Source organism: Gymnogyps californianus, chromosome 13, assembly GCF_018139145.2.
Source record: "Gymnogyps californianus isolate 813 chromosome 13, ASM1813914v2, whole genome shotgun sequence".
In the NCBI taxonomy this organism is placed as follows: domain Eukaryota; kingdom Metazoa; phylum Chordata; class Aves; order Accipitriformes; family Cathartidae; genus Gymnogyps; species Gymnogyps californianus.
In genome coordinates, this window is record NC_059483.1 from 24,126,885 (window position 1) to 24,146,603 (window position 19,719).

The following is a 19,719-nucleotide window of genomic DNA, read 5'->3' on the forward strand; positions in this document are numbered from 1 at the left end:
TTTAACCAGTACGTCTGAAAATATAAATGTCAAGTATTTAACACAGAGTTCTGACTATAACAATTTACACAGCAACTTTAAATCCAGAGTATCTTTACGCTCCACAATTCTACAAAACACACAGAGACAGTTGCAGCAAATCAGCGTAGGGCTGCACCGTGCCGTGCATTTCAACCAGAACACCAGGCGCGCTGCAACAACAGAGGAAAATGCTGAAGAACCAAGGAAAGCAGAAAGAAATGCATAACTTTTCCCCAAAATAAATTTTTAGGCTATTGCATTGAACAGAACTTAGCATTACACAATCCAGTCTGGTCAAACGACCGCAAAGCACTCTAATGACTGCTGTGGCCACACCACCAGCCTCCTGCTCACCGCGGAGGATAGCTGCTCAACAGCGCAGCTCCTTCTAGCATGACGCTGCGTAATCGGTTCCATACTCGCTCCAAAGGCAGCACGTTATTTACTGCATCCTCATTACTAGTTTTACCAACACGGTGGGCCTCTTATCCGAGTACTGCTCAGCTTTCATTACTTTGTCCCCAAGATCTCTGAAGATGATAGCTATAGGTGCTGTGGAAGGAATGGGTACGTTTCGATGAATATAGCGATGTCATTAGTAATCCAGGATTGCTTGAAGACGTGGGAGTAAAACTGCAGGGGACTATGAATAATATCGCTGGGTGAAATGCAGCTGCGGATGAAAAAACGTTACTATTTCTGATACTGTTTATAAAGCGTAAACTGGGAGACAAAGTCAGTGCAGAAGGCACGGTGCATCAGGGGATACACTCTGTCCTGAATGAATGAAGAAGGCTCTAAAGAAGTTAAACACATTATTTCTCTTAATTCTTTGGAAAGCCAGAGAATTGCTTACACAGGACTCTTACAAATTAAGCAAGCATTTCAGAGACATTTCACCTTCACCACTCCAGTGTGCCTTTTGCAGGGCTCAGGAAGGATTATTCTCCTACAGCACTGTTTAATGCCCTGCTGTATTTTTAAGTTCTATCATCAAGTTTTATCCTCTCTTAAACATCAGACCAGACTGACTAGAGAACATGAACCCTTGTAGCAGTAACAGTAAATAATTTTCCCCAACTACCACAATATTTTACACCTGAAAAACACAGAAGCTGGGTATGGCTTTAGAGTCACGATACCCGCTCAGCCTGACTGAGAAATACCAAGCTTTCCTGCAGAACTGATGATGCACTGTTCCCACAGCCGACAACCGCTGAGAGCTATTGGGTTGTAACTCTGCTACAAGGACACCACGGTTGTGACTAAATCCAACATGAGCCCACACTGTCAAGTGATTTCACTTCTCTTAAATACTCATACTTTGACTTACCAGTGCTAGTTCACCGTACTGGAGAGGGTTTTTCTTTCTATGAACTCAGAGCACACTCTTCTGCTATTATTCATGAGCTAATTCAAAATGTAGAAAACCGATTTCAGAACAAAGTTGCTTAAAAAATAACTAGTAAACCTGTATTTGGCTTCTTTATAAGTTTAATGCAGATAACAAACATTTGCTGGTTATGCCTGATAAGTTACTGCAAATACAGACAAAGCAAAAGGGAAACATTAATGTTGAGTAGAAGATATGTGAAAAAAATTCACTGAAATATGGTCAAAAATTAAAAGGTCTCTGTATGAAACTAGAAAATTAAGCATATTCTTGGACTGTAGAAAAAATGTTCAACTGCTTTCTCAGCAGAACTCAAATGAACAATTATATCACCTCACAATTAAAGACGATGGCTCTCTTAGCAGAAGGACATCAAAATGTTGACAGAAAAATCTGACTGAGAAAGAGGGCTCTTCAACTCAACTAACAAAATAATAAGATATAACACCTGGAAACTGAAAAGAAGCAAATGTAGATTGGAAATACATGTGATTTTCCCAATAATGAAACAATAAACCATTGGGACAACTCATTAGTGGATTTGTTGACTTTTCCTCAAGAGTAGACATGCTTTCATTTGGCTGATCCGTTTGTTCTGATGCAAAAAAGTTGGTTGATAATCTATGTAAGAGTTCAGAATACTGTCAAGCACCATTTTGGCATTAAAAACTATGAATTCATAGAATCTTCTCAGAAAAAGCCTGAATGTTTTGGTATCTCCTCAACCATCTAAGCAAGAGTAAGCACACCCAATTTAGAACAGAAGTCCTGTGTTCGGCTTCCTCAGGGCCTCGGAAATGGCATCCTCATCTTTTTCAGACCTTCTCTAACACTCTCTACCATCTTTATGCCTTTCAATAGTAAAGCTTAACTGAGAGGCCTTGTCTCCAAACCAGGAATTAGTCAAGTCTTTAGAATGATTAATCCCTAGTCAGCAACTAAATGTAGAGCAGAAGCTTTAGTGTTTCATACACAACGAGCAGGGATGAGCGAGCTGAGCCTGCCGAGAGGTTGCCTATGGACTTCTTTTCTAGGTAGATTATGCACAGTGGGAAAGCAGCCTTAGGTTATTTGGTCATCCTGTGGGGCTTGCTGCTTCTGATGGTACTTCTGTGACTTAGATTTCTAAAGTGACCATGGAAAAAATACTTAATAGCCCTGCAAATTTACCATTCTTTGCTCAATTAGTATTAATTCAGGTATTCAGCAGGATTCTTCACCACGACAGCATTCTTTAATTCCACAAGAAATATTTCTGGGATAGGAGTTCATATGCTATACCTGCAGCAGTCTGTAAGGAGCTAGATGTTCAAGTGGTCCTGCTCCCAGTTAATTCCAGCCAATGAACTACACATTTTAGCTAAAAAATTTAAAAGTACACTAGATATACACTCTAATTTTACATTCCTTAGCAACTGCTGCAATTGTATTTAAGGGTATTTAGTGATCACGAATGGAGAGAAAGAAAATCACAAATGGATAGCACAGTGATCCAGGAGACACCCTCCTTGTTCAGACACAGCCCAAACAGCAACAGAAGTCTAAGGCCTTTCGCTTCCCCCTCCTGCCCCGACCCGGAGACTTTGGTGAGATGTTCAACAGAAGGGATCAAATATTGCTTATATTCTAGCTATGGGGACTGTATTCCTGAATAACGATCACTGGCTGTTTCATGTGCTCCCACGTTATTCTGCGTTCATCTAAATAATAACATAATGAAAACCATTTGCAGTCTTTGTTGTATCTGGCATCAGAAGGCAGAAGGCTGCGCAGTGCCCAGCGCTAGGCATGTACAATGAGATACTGTTCTGCACCGTAGCAGTAACAATACAGATCCGAGCTGAAAGGGTAAATCACAACCACATGGCTCACATTTAATGAATGTATTTTTATACACACGAAAAAATCACAAATGCATACTATAATCATTCGTACTCCATGTGCAAATCCCACGAAAACCAAAGATATCAGCTGTTCAGCCAAGATCACTCTGCTGTCCACACATAGCGTACACATGGTGTCATTGTGCCAAAGGAGCACAGGAAGATTATTTTTTTAAAATAATGAGTATGCATTAACTAGGGTTTTTTTTATAATTTGGCCATATCAAATCCAGCTTTTCCAGACGAATGAATGGCACGTATGACATAGGAACAGTGTTCCTGCCAATTTTCACATTTCCATCACCTTCCATTGAGATGTTAACAGCAAAAAAGGAGGTTTAACAAAAAATCACAACTAACGACTCCTAGCAGAAATAGCTCACTTTTTTTTTCACTTGTTACATCCTTTCAGTCTGCCAGATGAAAACTTCAAGGAAAAATGCTCTCCCTGAGAGTACATATACTGTATTTTTTGCTAAAAGAGGAAAACGCAATGAAATCCATAAGCAATTCAATAAAAACAAAAAGGCAACCGTAACACCAACTGCTCTCACATAGTTCTAGATTATCAGATTAACAATTGCAAATAGGGAATTTAAAATATTTTTGTTTTTACAATTCTGATTTATTTTTTCCTGTCAAACTATGCTATTGCTTAACTTTCTGCTTGTCTCAACTACTTGCTAAAACTAACGGATAAAATACTAAAAATTGCTGAATATCCCATTAGAGGCCTACACCAGTTAGCTGTGCAACTTGAAGCACTGAGCAGCGAAACTCAGTGTCCTCACATCTGCTCAGGTCTGTAAGTACATTACTAAGCCATGGCTTCATCCGGAGAAGTAGCACCCACCGTTTTTTGGGGCTGTGCCTGGGAGGAAGGGAAGAGAGGAACTCCTCCGTGGACTGCTGGCCGCCTATCCTTCACACATTGTCAGCCTCTTCCAGCAGCTTTACCCAAGGGCCAGGAGAGCTCAACAAGGAGGGGTTTGCACTCTCCGAGACCGGGAAAAAACCATCCCTCGGCACCCTGGACACACTCCGGGCTGGGATCCCAGCTCTGGAGAGCACCAAGCACTAAGCAAAGCAGGAGATGTTGCAGTCTGATCACACCATGCTACCAGAGACTATGGAAATGGGGACACCGCTGTCCCTCAGAGAATGCTCTTCAGAAGGGGTTGAGCCACTCAGTCATTACAGGGAGCGGGGGACAAACCCCTCAGGAACGAGTCCACGTGAGAGACTTTGTGAAATTCGCTAAAAACCTTGTTATTGCCAATATATTCTATATGGAAGGTATTTAGATGTAAGAAACAGCTAGGTAACATCCTAAAATAGATTGTGCATAATGCCCTAAAATAGATTGTGCACAGGCTTATTGTTTTCAAATAAAAATCTAGAGAGGAATTAGTATTCATATCACTCAGCAAGTGTAAGATTTTCTAATATACACCCACATCACGGTGTTCCCAGCCACAGATAAGATGCATAAAATGGTTACTATGAAAAATCCAGTTGATTTCAAAGCGTTAGCTCACCTATATCACAAAAAAGCCCCTAGCGCTGCTACAGTGCACCTTTATATGATACTTTTAATGTCACAAACCATGTTTTAACAAAATGTTTTGAGGAACTGTAAAATATTTTAGATATACAAATTTCTGACGAACAGGAAAATAAGTCATTACAATGAGAAAGTTACTGCCATTTAGCTACTGGAGTTTTGTTCATCGGCATAATACTGTAATAAGAGTGTAACACTAGTAGTGGGATTTTATATTTGCTGTGACCCAGCATTCGACTATATCTTTGAAGTATAATAAAATTTTGCTAATAAAGCTGTGAGCAAAAAGATCATTTGCTTTTGACAGTGAAAGGATGTTCTGTTCACGCCGGACAAAAGGCTGGCGGCCTCAGCAGACCGCTCACGCACAGAGCATGACTCGGCGCAGCCTCTGCACATGCCCACACTGCAACCCCAAAGTGTAACCCAAATTCATGACGGCAGACCAAAGCTGACTTTAAATTCGTGGCGGTTGCACAGCTCCAGGCACCAAGTATTTACTGAGAATCCTTGTGCAATTGTACAAACTGTCCCTCAGCTGAAGCCCACGCTTGCATTATTACAGGCTGCCATATAGGAGACGGCTATCCAGGCTACAAAAACACCCTTTATTTTTCGGTGTAGATAAACTACACTACTATTATAAAATGTATATCGATCAGAAAGAAGAAAATATGTTAAGGTAATATTAAAGCTGATGGGTTTTAGAAAGCCTTATAGTGATTCTAGAACGCTTTTTCTCTTCACCAGTTTCTCCCCATACGTAGTTACGCTGCTTTTATCATTTTTTTCAAGACATTTTTATCCATTTCCTTCATTACAGAGCTATTCAGCAGTAAGGAAAAAGCCTGGGTAACCAAGTCCCACTTTGCTTGTAGAAGTGATCTTTTTGTTCTGACACTGCTTTAACTTTTCTGATTAACAGCCAGCACGTGGTAAAGGTGCAGTCCCGCTACTACGGAACTTAACAGGGTGCTTGCAGGACTGCTCACAAAACACAGTCAAGCTAAAGGTTCAGGCCACTGAAGAGCACTCGTTAATTCATACTCTTTTTCAAATTTTTCTTTTTTAATTTAACATGAATTGTGCTTAATATGCGTAACATTTTATCCTTTCAGAGGTAAAATCTGGGTAAAACCCTCTGAAATTAAAAGAATCTTTATACACAACACCCTTCTGTGTTACTCTCAGGTAACCAGTGTACCAGACAACGTACTTGTAGGCCAGCTCTTCCCACATTACTGTCCACACTTAGTATTACTTAGACTTGGTAAAGTAGTAGTATTACTTTAATTTAATTTGGAGAATAAAGTAAAGCAGTATTACTTTACTTTAATTTGGAGAATAATTCCATGACTTCTGAGCCGACACATCAAAACCTCAATGTTCAGGCCAGCTAAGCATTCATGATACCTAAATTCCTATTTTCATAAACTGGAGCAATCAGTTCTTTTCACAACTAGACTCGATGTCTCAGTTAAACACTTTTGCAAACTGAAACCTCAGGGTCTTCTAAGGAGCAAGTTTAAATACAAGATATCCAGGCACTGTAAACCTAGAGGTGTCTAATAGTGATGCTCAGTCCTACAGCAAAGAACCGATCAAAAGAGAAACGTCCGTTCTGCTTCAAAGCCAGCTTTGTAGACCTAGATGTGGCACGGGCATCCACGGAAAACCCGTCCACTACTTAGGCAATGGTCCAGAAGAGGACAGAAGACTCAGAAATGGGGAAGCTGATGCACTTTTTGCATGCACATCTGAACACAGAGCCTATCCTATCGTTTAGCAAGAGAGCGCTGTGCCCCGTGCTTTTCCTGGGGATGTCAGCATTACAATACCACCATGGAAAAGTTAAGGGTGAACCTCAATTTCCACACAAACTCCTTTTTTTGAGTAAGATTTCAACCCTTTTCATTTACACCAAGTACAGGTTTTCAACCCTCTAGCATATTTTCTCTGCAAGATAAAACTGCAGATAAAACTTGGTATTTGGAAATCTGCTACACAAATTGAGACTATACTTTTAACAAATACTTGCAAAGTATTCTTGCAGCTGTGATATTGATACTGCAATGGCCCAAGAGACTCTGAGGTCAACTGAAAGTTTTAATGGCATACTAAAACTCTGACATATTTTCCATTCTGAATCTCAGGCTCTTTCTCAGCACACAAGTGGATGAGAAATGGTAAGACAAGAAGTTTATTTAGCCATGCCAAAGGACCAAGAACACAACACTGACTGGCAACATGCAAAACCGACTCGCTTTACCATCTGGCCAGACTCCCGATGCTCCGGAAGCTGGTGTTAATCATCACTGTGGGACCACACATTAGTACACAGCAACAAACCCAGCATCAGTACTGGCATAAGTGTGCCACGTGTTTCTACCTCTATGCAGCCCTGGACGTTTAAAAAGAATTTTAAAAAAGATATAAAATGGATCTGAAATGAAAAAAGCTTCTTAAGTTCTCTGAATAGCTTTCAACTTACAGAATAAATAATGCTATGTTACTGAAAGGAAGATTAAAGTGACAGTGATTTCAACCTGAAGACAAGAAGGATTTTAACAGTTTTATCTTAAGTTCAAACCTTCTTCACATTCCATACTGACAACTCGTATTTTTTTTAAAAAGTAGGTGTTTTGGTTTGTTTGGGTTGTTTTCCTTCTAAGGCAAACAACACCCACTAAAGTGTCCATGCGGACACTTTATCCAGAATAATTAGCGTGCTTTGTGGGCTCTATAAAATCACTTCTGAACAACCTGGTTTTCTTTTTTTTGCTGGAATAGAGCATAAGGGAAAGCATTCTGGTATAGGTATTAGCATGGCTTATTCACGATAGCTGCTCTGGTCAATCTCCTGGTATAACTGAGGCTGTAATGTTGACTAACTCTTCAGGAAAACTTGAAATAATCTTAAATATTTAGTTATTGGAAAAACTTACATACCTTGTTCCTATCTGAACTCCGCACACTAAAGGAAATCATTCTGTGCACGGTACAATTAGCCTTAGTAACTCCCTCCGCTGTGATAATACTAAGGCAAACAGCACTGTATTTTTAGGATTATCCTCATCTTAAAATTTTACCCAAAATTTCCCAATTCGGCCACAGCTAGTGATAAGCCTATGTAAAAGAGAGGAACTAGACACTGCCATGCAAAACGAGACCTATTTTTAAAAGGAACAATGTTGAACGCTCCAGGAGGAGAATAAAATCTCCCTATTACACAGGGTTTTTAGTTTTACAATGTAACAGACAAGTGCTTTTCTTAACCTGGCCGAGTTCATTCTGTGCATCGAGGCACCTTGATTAACACCTATCATAACTTTATGCTGCTATGGTAACTGCATGAACTACTTCTAGATAACTAAACCTTTTGTAATTTTACTAAGTTATTTACTTCAGCTATGCCTGGGGCAGTAAGTTTCAAAGTTTAAATATACATGGGGTAGAAAAATAAATACAAAAATACTTGTTATTTTATTCAGCAGGTGATTGTATGATCCCATCCTACAACACCAGGTGCATGTTGTAAGAACTGGTAACAAAACATCCACTGCAGAGAAAATAAATAATTTACCTCCCTTCACCCACAGCTGTAATAAATAACCCAGTACAGATTTCTAGTTGAACCAACTTGTACAAAGGGACTTGCCTTGCCTGGAATATTAGGTTCTGTAACGCTCCCCTAATAGATGAGATACTTAGAGACCTGTCGTTAAATACGACTCCTTCCAACCCTCAGCGGTTTACATTCGCGAGCTGTCACCAAACCTACCCTCGCTGCTTTCGACGGCAGCAAAGGCGCTTAGGAACAGAGGGTGCCCCTGAAGCAGGCAGCTCCTAAACCACACGCAGCTTCATAGATCATGACCAGCATCATTACCTAGAGGCAGAGGAGAAGGCAGGGCTCTTCACACAGCACAGGTGTAACGTGCTTTGGCCAAACTGTTCCACCGAGCCGGTGAACCACCTTGTCCCACATCATCTAACGCAAGCCTGCACAGTACACGGCACAGAAAACATCTCCTTCAGCCTGCAGCACTGCCCGCACAAAGCCGTTTGTCCGGCCAGGCCTACAGACGAGGTGGCAGAGTGACTACCTGGGCATCTCCTGATTCTCAGCTTCTTCATCCACCAGCACACGATGCAACCCCCTCCTCCTCCTCTCCTGGCCCTCTCCAAGTCCAAAGAGCCATCTCCCATACCAACAGGCTTTACAGCAGAGGGGTACCTACAACCCCACTATTGCTACTGCCTGCAGTCCTGCTGCTCGGTAACACGCGGAACAACGCCAGGACCCCCTCATCAGGAAGGGACCCAAGAGGGGAGGACATAACACAGGAGTACTACGACATAACGATGGAGGAGCCAGGAAAGGATGGAGCTCCGAGGTTGGCTTTTCACAGCAAAGGACGAGAAGCACTTGAGGTGTGTGGGATTTCATTAGACCAAACAGCCACATCAAAGAACGTACAGTCTTCACAAAAAGAGGAGTCAAACAACCCCACTGTCTGCTTTAGTGTTATTTTCCTTTTGCCTGTAAGATCATCTCCATCCTCTCCAGACAGAGCTTCAAGCTGCTTGTCTCGAGCTCCTCAGGCAAATGGAAAGCACGGAAATGATTGAAACTCAATCTAACGAGAAGTCACGAACAGCGTTCTGCGAACATACGCGTGGCTCCATAGCTCAACACGCTTCATCAACAGTGTCCAAGGGTCTCCGATGATGGGCAACATAGGGAGTCATAACAGCGGGGCTCAGAAAGCTTTCAGAAAGAAAGGAACAGAGCTAACGATGGCAAGTTCTTTACTCTTTCTTCCTGTAGACCAGCAACACCACACAGGCAAGACTACCAAAGGCTACTGACCTACAAAACCAACGCGGATGCCTAATCTTTGTCTATCAGAAGAAACCTATCAGGCGTATACATCAGCTCAGGCATACGGTCTAATGCAGCAACTTCACCGCGTGCAGGCCTAAGACCGCAATGATGACAGGCGCCCAGGCAAGAGCAGCGAGCACTCCGAGGCGCCGCCTTCCCCGCCACGCAGGAGCTCAGATCCAGCAGCGAGGGACCACCTGGACGTTTCTCAGGATTAAGTAACGATTTCTATGGAAAGATCTAACACCGCTTCACAAGAGAAATCCTCCCTGAAAGAGATAGTAAAAACCATCAGTGATATCTAAAAGCCCCGGAGAACCCCGAAGCCATCCCTCTGGCACTTGTATCGGGAAGCGACACAGAGCAGTGGCTTCCAAACGGTAGTCACTGGCACATCAGCAAGCTGCCGAGTACTCGGCGGTGGTCTGGAGAACGCTCGTCCGACCTGTGGCGATGGCTCCATCTCCCCGTTTCCAACTTCCAAACTGCGTTAAATAAGTTTAACATACGTTTGATGTTTTCTTAATATAAATTTACCATCGGAACTGCTGAAGTTGCCGCAGAGATGTTACCCAACCTCAGATGCAAGGGAGACTATGACTGCTATGTGAATAAAACCATGAAAAACATTTCTTTAAATATTTGGAAACTACCGTCAGAAAGGAAGCATGAAAACACCTGATCTGCTTCTACAAAACCAAAATAGAAATGACACTTTTTTCCCTGAAATGCACACTGTATGTCATGTTAAAAAGAGACATAAGTATGATTAAACGATTAAAAAACTGGGCAAGCCTCCTTGACGGTATGCAGCTTTGCACACTTGCTTATTTTTGGTTGCAGCAGTTTCCATACAAACATTAACACTACGAGTGCTTTGAGTGTCTAGGAGAGAGACAGGACAATTTTATACAACTAAATCCTGATTTTTCTTTTTCTTTATTTGTTCATACAATACCGACAAAAGCAAACAGGGACATATATAAGCTGTTTTCTACTAAATCACTCAACGAACTTCTCCAATACAATTATCTTAGGTTTTGGCATGGTTGAGAAGTCTCCTCCTCCTCAGTTTTCTTTACTTTGAAATCCATCTCTGGATGCTCCCGTGAGCTGAGCAAAAAGGGTACAACGCCCCTGCAACAGAGCTGCAATTCCGTTCTGTCCCTTTATACCACAAAATGAAATACCTTTCTTTGTGCGTGCACGCGATATTGCCCCCGAGCTGCCCACAAAATGATCATTTTCTTGATCAGTTACAACTAATCTTTTCATCAGTTTTAATCAAAACTCACTGCCATACGCAGGCAGCTTAACTCCTTTTGCTGTTTACCTTTTCACGAATCCACTCTATCACCACTTTGCATGAAAATCTTAATTTTTTTCATGTTCTTAAATTTTCCAAGTTTCAAGCACACAACACTTAAAGCTCCTCTCCAGCCTCTAAATCAGGGTGCATGTAGAGCACCCCACCGTCAACACTGGCACTAGAACCATCTGTTTCAGTATTTTGCTTCATGTTTCTACACAGCTTTTTAAATAAATGGCAGAACATCATCCCTAATGCCACAGTGAAGTTTCTTCACTATTTTTTTGTGTGCACGGGTGGTTTTGGGGAAGAGCTGCAGCTGACCCAGGGCCTACTCGGGCATCTGTGAACCGCAACGGCAGCAGGCAGTGCCTCTTGCCTTCACCTCCTCCATCAACTATTTTGAGGCAATTGTCGGAGCTGGTCAAAATGAAAGAGTTACAGTTTAACCTCACTGAATACCTGTCATAAACCGCGCTCATCCAGGTGATTTACCAGATTTTAATTTCACTTTTTACACTTTTATCATTCATGGAGAAGTGCTGCAAAGCCAGTAACGCTCCATCCTCCTCCTCCGTAACACCCGATGCAAGAAAAGCCTGCCGGCACGGCTGCCCTCCTCTTCCACCTTCCCCTCCGTCACAGTCACCCTCCGGTATGTCTCGCAGGTGCGGTACATGTCTGGTCGTTTATTCTTTGACCCTCCTCTGGCTGACAGCCCCTCAAAGACCCCCGCTTCTCCATCATCTCCCATCCACGGCTTGGAGGCAGCCGCCGCCGAGCCGCTCGGGACGCGGCACCTTCCCCTTCGCCCCCGCCGCAGCTCTCCGGGACCCGCAGCCTGCCCGCAGGACGGTGCCGAAGCCACTTCCCGGGCAATTCGGTGAATTTTAATGTTCTCGGCTTTCCAGTCACCAGCTTCCCCGTTTCTCACAGAGGAAGAAAATGATAATACATGCTCCTGAAGTTGCGCCCGGCCGCCTTAACTCCAGCGCGGCCACCCTCCCATTGTCTGCCGCACCGGCGCTCCGTGAGGACGGTTTGGGGAGAAGAGAACCGAAAAGAAGAGCCCTCCGCCCCGGCCCGCCCTGCTCAGGCTCCCCCTCCCCCGCCGCCGCCGCCGCCCGCCGCTTCCCCCCGCCCGGCGGCCGCCGCCGCTACGGCAGGCCCCGGCCTCGGGCGCTTCGGCGGCGGCGACAGGGCCGGCCCGGGGGCGGTGGTGGTGGTGGTCGGGGCAGCCGCCCCCCTGCCCGGGCCGCCGGGGAGGCGCCCGGCGCCCACCGTGAGGCGCGGCAGGGCGGCGGAGGTCCCCCCGGCCGCCTCCCCGCGGGGCGGGGGTGCCCTGCCCGGGCTCAGGGGCGGGCTCTGGGCGAGCGGGGTCTTTCCCCGCCCGGCCCTCCCCGCCTCAGGGCAGGCGCTCTCCCGCCTCGCCCGGCTCCCCTCTCCCGGCGCGGAGGGGCTTCCCCTCGCCCGCCGCCCCTCCGCCAGGGCGGGTGCGGAGCTGGGCCCCGCCGCGCTCCCCTCAGCCCTCGGCCCGCCCCGCCAAGGGTTAAGCCGCAGGGCTGGCGCGGCGATAGTAACCCTGTCAGCCGGGAAACACCCCGGCTGCCCCCCGCCCCGCTCCTCCCCGCTCCCGCCGCCCCGGGGAGCCGCGGAGGACTGGGGAGGGAGGGAGGGGGGGGTTGCCCGGAATCCTCCCCGGCCAAGAGGCCGGCCCGGCCCGCCGCGCCAGGCGCCGGAGCCCGGTGACAGGGCGGCGGAGCCCCGTCTTCCGCCGCCGCGGCACCCCCCCCCCGCCGCTCCCCCTGCCCGCCCCGGCCCCCGGGCGTGCCGCGGCCGGGCCCCCCGCCGCCGCGGGCCCCGTCTCCGTGAGGGGAGCGGTGTGGAGCCGAGGGGAGGGCGGCGCGGGACACACAACATCCCGGCCGTAAGAGCCCGCCGCCGCGCCGCGCTGCCATCGCCCAGCCGGCCGGCGGGAACGATCCCCTCCCCGAGGAAAGCACAATGGCCCCCCCCCTCCCTCCGGTGACACCGGAGCCCCGGGGATGGGGGGGGGGGGGGGGAAGCTTTGTGCGGGGAATCCAGCAAAATTTACAAAACAAAACACACGCACACACACACAAAAAATACAACGGGGAGAGAGCGAGCGAGAGACGGGGGCAGAGTGGCTCCTCCTCCTCCTCCTCTCCAAAAAGGCCTGTTGGAAAACTGCACACGGCGGCGGCTCCGGCAGCGCCTCTCCCCCGCGCTGCCCGGCGGAGAAAAGGCGGCGAAAGGCGGCGGGACCGCGGCGAAAGGGGGGGAAAGGCCCGATCTCTTTGTGTTACCTGCCGTGAAACCAGTCCTTGCAGGCATCGCACTCGATCATGAAGCGGGTTACGTCGTAGGGCAGCCTACAGATGCAATAGACGGGCACCGTCGCCATGTTAGCTCCCTTCAAAACAAGGCTGGACGCCCGGAGGAGCGGAGCGAGCGGGGCTGGCGGCGGCTCCTGCCGCGGGGTCGCTTCGGCTGCTGCTCCTGCCGAAACGGCAGCGAATTTGCAATGTCGAGGAGACGGGGTGGGGGAGAAGGGAGAAAAGAAGGGGGGGGGGGGGGAAGGAGAGGGGGGGGGAAAAAGAGAAAAAAAAATCAGATAATGCAATTACGGCTCCTCAAGGGCGGGCGAGCAATGTCAGAAAAATAATAAAGGGCTTCCCAAAGTTTGGCTGCATGGTTCCTTCGGCTCTGCGAGCGCCGACCGGACTGGGGCTTTTTTTTGTTGTTGTTGTTGTTAAATGATTATTATTCAAAATGTTTGGCGAAATGCATTCTATTGCGTGCCCCCTGGTGACAGTACAGTACCGAGGCTTTTCATAAACACTCCGAAATGTAGCCCTTTCCTTGTAATGTCCTTACGTCAGCTTGCAACATTGCAATATTTCCTCTGCCGGGGCTGGGGCCGGGGCGGGCGGCGGGCGGCGGCGGGGCTCGGCGGAGCGGCCGGCGGGGAGGGTGAGCGCTGCCGGCGGCGGGCGCGGGGGGCTTTTTTTTTTTTTGGGGGGGGGGGAGGATATGTTTTTGATACCGCCTGGCTGCCAGGAGGGAGTTTTTTAAAGCAAGCGGCCCGGGCGCGGCTCTGCTCCTCCGTGTCCCCCCTCCTTCCACACACACCTCGGGGAGGGGGGGGGGGGGGTCTGGCAGCGGGGCGGCGGTGGGAGCGATGCGGGGGGGGGGGGGGGGGGGGACGACGACACACGGGACACCCCGGCGTCGGTGAGCGGGGGGAGCGGTGCTTGCACCCCCCCTCCGCGCAAATACAGCGCGGGGTGATGCTAAATGTGGGTCTGGCAAGAGCGAAGCACAAAAGCCCGCTTTTAATGACAAGCCGTCGCGGAGCAGGCACGCTTCAAAGTCGCCGTAAGTATCGTGCTGCCCTCCCAGCAGAAATAACGCCCTGACGGTCTGGCGTCTAGGTGGTGATGGCGGGTAAGGGCCTGTAAGCATGCACGGGTGTTGATTTACATTAAGAAAGAAAAAAAAAATGACCTTCTTTTTAGTGGGTAGCGTTATATTACTGCTTTTAAAGTTACCCGCCTCTGCCCGTGGCAGCCCTTTCACCATTGCAAGTAGGGCTGCTACACCAAAGAGCTGAAAAGAAGTACCTTGTGCCCATGAAGGACCAAATCAAAGCGGGAGGGTGCTGGATATGGGCTGTGAAGGGCTGCTTACATGCATAACGTCCGCGTAGCCCAAGAGTGCACATCCCCACAGACACCGGCTTCCTCTCAGACGGAGATGGGTCGGCGGCGGCGGCGGCGGCGAAGGCAAAAGAGGAACCCTCGAGTTTGAACCGAGACTGAGGACACAGAACCTCGCTCCGCCTCAACGCCGAGACTCCGAAGGTGGTTAAAACCTGCATTTCGGGGGGATCTCTGTCCCGAGAGTGTTCGATAGCCACTGGCACGCTCCCCTGAGAAGCGCGAGAGCTTCCTACAAAGTACTCGCAAAGGGAATCCCAACGGAGATGTGATTTTAATTCCAGTTAGGATGGATTCAGCGTCTTGAATCCACCTCATTTGAGAGGGGAAAAAAAAAATCTTCTCTTTATCTTAGAGCGAAAAGAGGGAACAGACGTTTCTCTGCCTTTTTTCATCAGTCTGCAAAAATCCTCCGAAATCACCCGTGGGGGACAAGGGAAATTCAAGGGGCCAAATGGCTTCAATTCTAGGTTTTTCTACAGAGATACACGTCGTCGGTATAGGCAGAACCTGCCTAGGACGCCTGAAGAGGGACTGTCAAAATTATTTGCCTTGCCCACTGAATTTACATGCCACAGAAATGACTTTCAGCCGGTGTTCGTGCAGAGCTACCTTTGAACTAGCGCCAGAAATGGCATGCTCTGGTCCACTGTGGATGTTTACAAGCGTGAAATTAAATTTCTGACATAGCTCAAGGTGTGGTAATGTGGGGGGAGGATTCTAGGCCTGCATTTTAAATCGTGACTCAGTTGTTTTGAATGACATGTTTTGAATGTCTCGAGACGCACAAAGGGGCCTGTTTTCTTCTTCACGCTGAGCGGCCTAAGTATCTGCCCTCTAAAAATCAGACCTCTTTTAAGTTTAAATTGATCTATCGTGATTTTAATTGCTCGGAGCTTCAACCAGAAAGTGGAAGAGCAAGTCTAGGGAGTAAGGCAGGGTGAGGAGGAAAGGCTTGGGAACCATCGCGGGAGATGCACGCACCTTCACAGAGTCCGTTCACTGCTCAGCAATGCCGAGTGCATCTACCGGCCCGTCTCAGCTCAGGGTTTAAACAGAGCATTCAGCGAATTTGATGCCCTTTGGTACGGGACAGTCATGGGGAAATTGGGCTTCATGCCTTTGCACACCCAAAATGCATGCTGGAGTGCCGCCTTCCTTTGGTAAAACCAGTATTTTAATTTTTAAGGCGCACGGAAGCACTTGCAAGCGTAGCAGCTCATCGCGCCGTGTTCTGTGCTCGTCTCCCTCTCCCAGTTGTTTTAGGGGCTTTGCTCACGCCAAGCCCGTACAACCTGTGAAAAATTACATCCTCGTTGCCTTTCCTCAAGTCCCGCGAGCATCTCCATGAAAACAGTCCTATTTCCAAAGCACCGCCCGAAATTCTAGTGTCAGCATGTCTCCACTGCAGCCACTGGTGAGCTAAACCCTCTTAATGCCGCGGGGATTTTGGTGACCACAACAAAGGGCAGCTGGGACGTACGAGGGTGTAGCCAGACACTCCTCTGCAAATGGGGCTGGAGCAGTTCAAGGCTCCTCAGCTGTCCCGTGCTGCTCCTCGGGTGATGGTTATATCCCGCAGCAGAGCTGCGCTCGCAGTGTCAGTGTTTTTACTCCTTTCCTCTGGAAAGTCAGTTGGGTTATCTGAAGTTGAGGCTGCAAGAGCCGACGTTGCCGATATTGCACGGAAACGAATTATGGAAGACTCGGTGGCTCTGTTCTGGCAACTCGGACATCTTACTAATCGTTTTGCCAGGGATTAGCAGATAAAGAAACTAATTGGTGAGGTTGTCTCATTGTCCTGACTTCTCCACGAGTATTTCGATCTAGAAGCCACGCAAGGAGGGTGCTCGGCCGCTCGCGGGCGGGGAGGAGTGAGTGGTGGAGCTACGCTGAGATGCCTCAGCCAAACGTAATTTGAACATTGAGTTAACTTTTTTGAAATTTTGAAGTGAGTTTTTGATACTTACTTTTAAACCGATTGGAATAAAATCAGCAGCATAAGCCCAAACGGCTACCCAGAAAACATCTGCGTGGTGGTCGCAGACCCTGCGGGCAGTAAGCAGCTGGACGTTGCTTGCACCGGCTGGCACAGCGCTAGGAGTCCAGGGGCTGCGTCACACGAAGCGATCTGCTGCTATCTTGGAGCTCACGGGAGAGGATGGGATTTTTCAGGAGTATTTAAGTGACCCGGGAGCAGAAGTCTCACCGACGGCGACATCCTGAAGCGGGCACTTTGGAAGAGCCTCCGTCTGCTCCTGCAGTTTGAACAGTGACGGCTCACAGCACTGAGCCCTCCGGTCCCACGTCTGGTGTGGGGCTCAGAAAGGGCTCAGGCTTGGTCCTCAGCACAGAGGGAAGGCTTGCTATCATTTTTTGAGCTCCCCAGTTTTTCTTACCATTTTGTAGTGTTCTTCCTATAGATGTCCTCTGCAGCGGTATATACAAGGTCCTATTTTATGATGCCCTGTAGCTTTAGACACATTGTCCCCATAGTTATTTCCATACTACTGTGGAGAAGTAAACCAAGTTATCTTTTTTCCCCTTGACCATATCTACTCTTTCAGTAAATGTTTGCAAAGAAGCTAGCTATGAAACCAGCCTTGAAATAACAGGGGTCACTGAGCTGCAGCAAGAGATGTCAGCGTACATCCCTTCCAGTTTTCCCCTCTGACACCGGATTTCCCTGGTGCAGTAGTTGGTTCGATCTCACACCACACCGTACTGTCCTATTTCGGTCCTGTTTCGGTCGGCACAAACGGGTGAGCAGCTCCCATCAGCCCGTGGCTGTCCGACGGGGAATCCTACAGTAAATACACAAACAGGGTAGTTCGAATGCTGTAACAAAATACCCAAGTAAACCCAAATCCCAAACCAGGAGGAATAATGAGATATGCAGTTTGAAGCAAGGCTTTCGAGGATGTAAACAGCATTTTTAATTTTAAATGGTTAAAGTCACAAAAGGAGACTGGTTTAAAAGGGCCTTTCATGTAACAAATTAGTTTAAAGACCTAGTTGAATTCATTTTGTATTCATAACTCTTAATGCAGTCTGCATTTATCAGTCCATACATGCACCTTCTCACTTAAACACTTCTCTCTTGCCTTATATTTCGGCATGCAATCTAATGCCACGTGCCATCTCAAGGTGGAGAAGTTACTTCACTGGGCATCGGTGTCATACTGACGTTAAAATTTTGTATTTATTGTCGGTCACCAGAATCCGTACAGGGTACATAGACAAAACCCTGAACTTTGACCATCCTATCGGGTGTCAATAAAAATGCATCAGGCTCTCTTGTAAGATTTGAAATTTTCAGATATTTTAGTTCATTAGTTTATTATTTTATTTTATTTTTTAGGGAAAACAATTGTAGCAAGTCAGAAAATTCCCAGTAGCCCCCCCTCCGTACTGCCGTGCCGTAGCCTGAGGGGCACGGGAAGAGGCAGGGGCACAGGGCAGGAGCCTGCCCTCGGGAAGCAGCCGGCAGCGCAGGAGAAAGCAGCGTCGGTAACTCGCTGGCACCAGTTCTACTCGTGGGTATCAGGCAGGGTGACTGTTTGAGGTCAGCAAGCAGGCAGAAGTCCTTCTCTCTGCTAGTGGACTCATAGCTTCTTCATGGTATGTCTTTGTCATTATGTTTCTGTAGTTATATGGGGGAAAAGAGGACCAAGAACAACACGTCTGCACTTCTTTGTATTACGGCAGTGGAAAAAACCGCTTCCTCGCGGCGCGCCATGAGCCCAGGGATGCGCCTTACTCCTGGTTCGCTGCACCTGAGCAAGCAATTGAAGGAAGAGCGCAAATGGGTCTGAGTCTAAAACATTCATGTTGCATTTAATATTGAAAACACGTAATGCGTTATTTGTTCCACAGCTCTGTGAGCGATTGAACGGTGCTCTATTAAAGCCTTCGGAGGCCTCGCGGCATCTCCCAGACCATGCCCTGCAGCCTTTCGGGTCAGGCGGCAGCGTCGGTAGGTGCTTTCCGCAGGAAGCCCTGGCTGAGCAAAGCCAGCCTGCTTTACTGCCCAGCACTGCCTCACGCAGCGGCTGGGCATGGTACTGCCAAGACCTGGCAACCAAAGCCTCCTACAATTTAATGAACATCGGGTAAAGAAATATTTTTGAACTGGTTTTTGCCTGTATTTTACAGCAGGGGGTGAAGCAGTGAAACAACTGTCACATTTTACCAAGCTCAGCGACAGAAGCAAACGCTTATTTCAGCAGCAGAAATATTTCCATTAAATGTTGTCCTCAAGTTCAAAGCCCGTGCAGAGGTATCATGTCGGCTACGTCTTTTCACTCACCATTCATGTTATGTGTGCCGTTCTTCACTGAATGTAACCTTCAGGAGAATAACTTAAATAAAAAAAAAATAGACGTGAGGAGCGGCCCATGCCCTCCATGCTGGGAGCCAGGGAAAAAAGCAAAAGCTCTGTACACCTCCCGGCTGCACCCGGGGAGTTAAAAGGGCAGCAGAGCCTCATTTGGAAGAGCAAAAATAAGGCAGGAGTAGGATGGCAGGAGGTTTGCACAACGGTGAAGCAAGCAGCAGGGAGCAGAAGACACGGGCTGGCACAGATGGGGGGAGATGGGAGGGTCTGCGGGGCTGCTCGCCCCGGGGAGCCCCATGGCTTGGCTGGGATCGGTCCTGGTTTACATCGTGGCCCGTGGTTAGGGAACGCTGAGCTCTGTTATTTTTGGGGTCATCCCTGCGCGACCATCACCGTGCTGGGCTGGTGTGAAGGGAGCTCTGCGAGACCCCCGGGCCCGCTGGCGGGGTCCACCCCTCGCTCTCCTTAACCTGCATCGGCCCTGATCGCCTGCGTTGGGTGGCATCAAGGGGGGACCACTCGCATCCTGAGAATCACTTGTAATCGCAGAAGCGAGCACCCATGTGGCGCCCACGGCTGCCGCGC

At 47.9% G+C, this 19,719-nt stretch overlaps 1 protein-coding gene across 2 annotated transcripts in view; it reads right to left on the reverse strand.

The window, feature by feature from the left end:
- PHF2 (PHD finger protein 2) overlaps nt 1-13,598 on the reverse strand; it is an 87,798-nt gene extending 74,200 nt beyond the window's left edge. Inside the window, exon 1 of one of the 2 annotated variants that reach the window (XM_050904744.1) lies at nt 13,386-13,598. In XM_050904744.1, coding sequence (XP_050760701.1) covers nt 13,386-13,483 — 98 coding nt within the window. In that variant the 5' untranslated portion in view covers nt 13,484-13,598. The remainder of the gene's footprint in view (nt 1-13,385) is intronic. The other variant, XM_050904742.1, reaches the window with a different exon arrangement.
- Nucleotides 13,599-19,719: the final 6,121 nt, after the last annotated feature.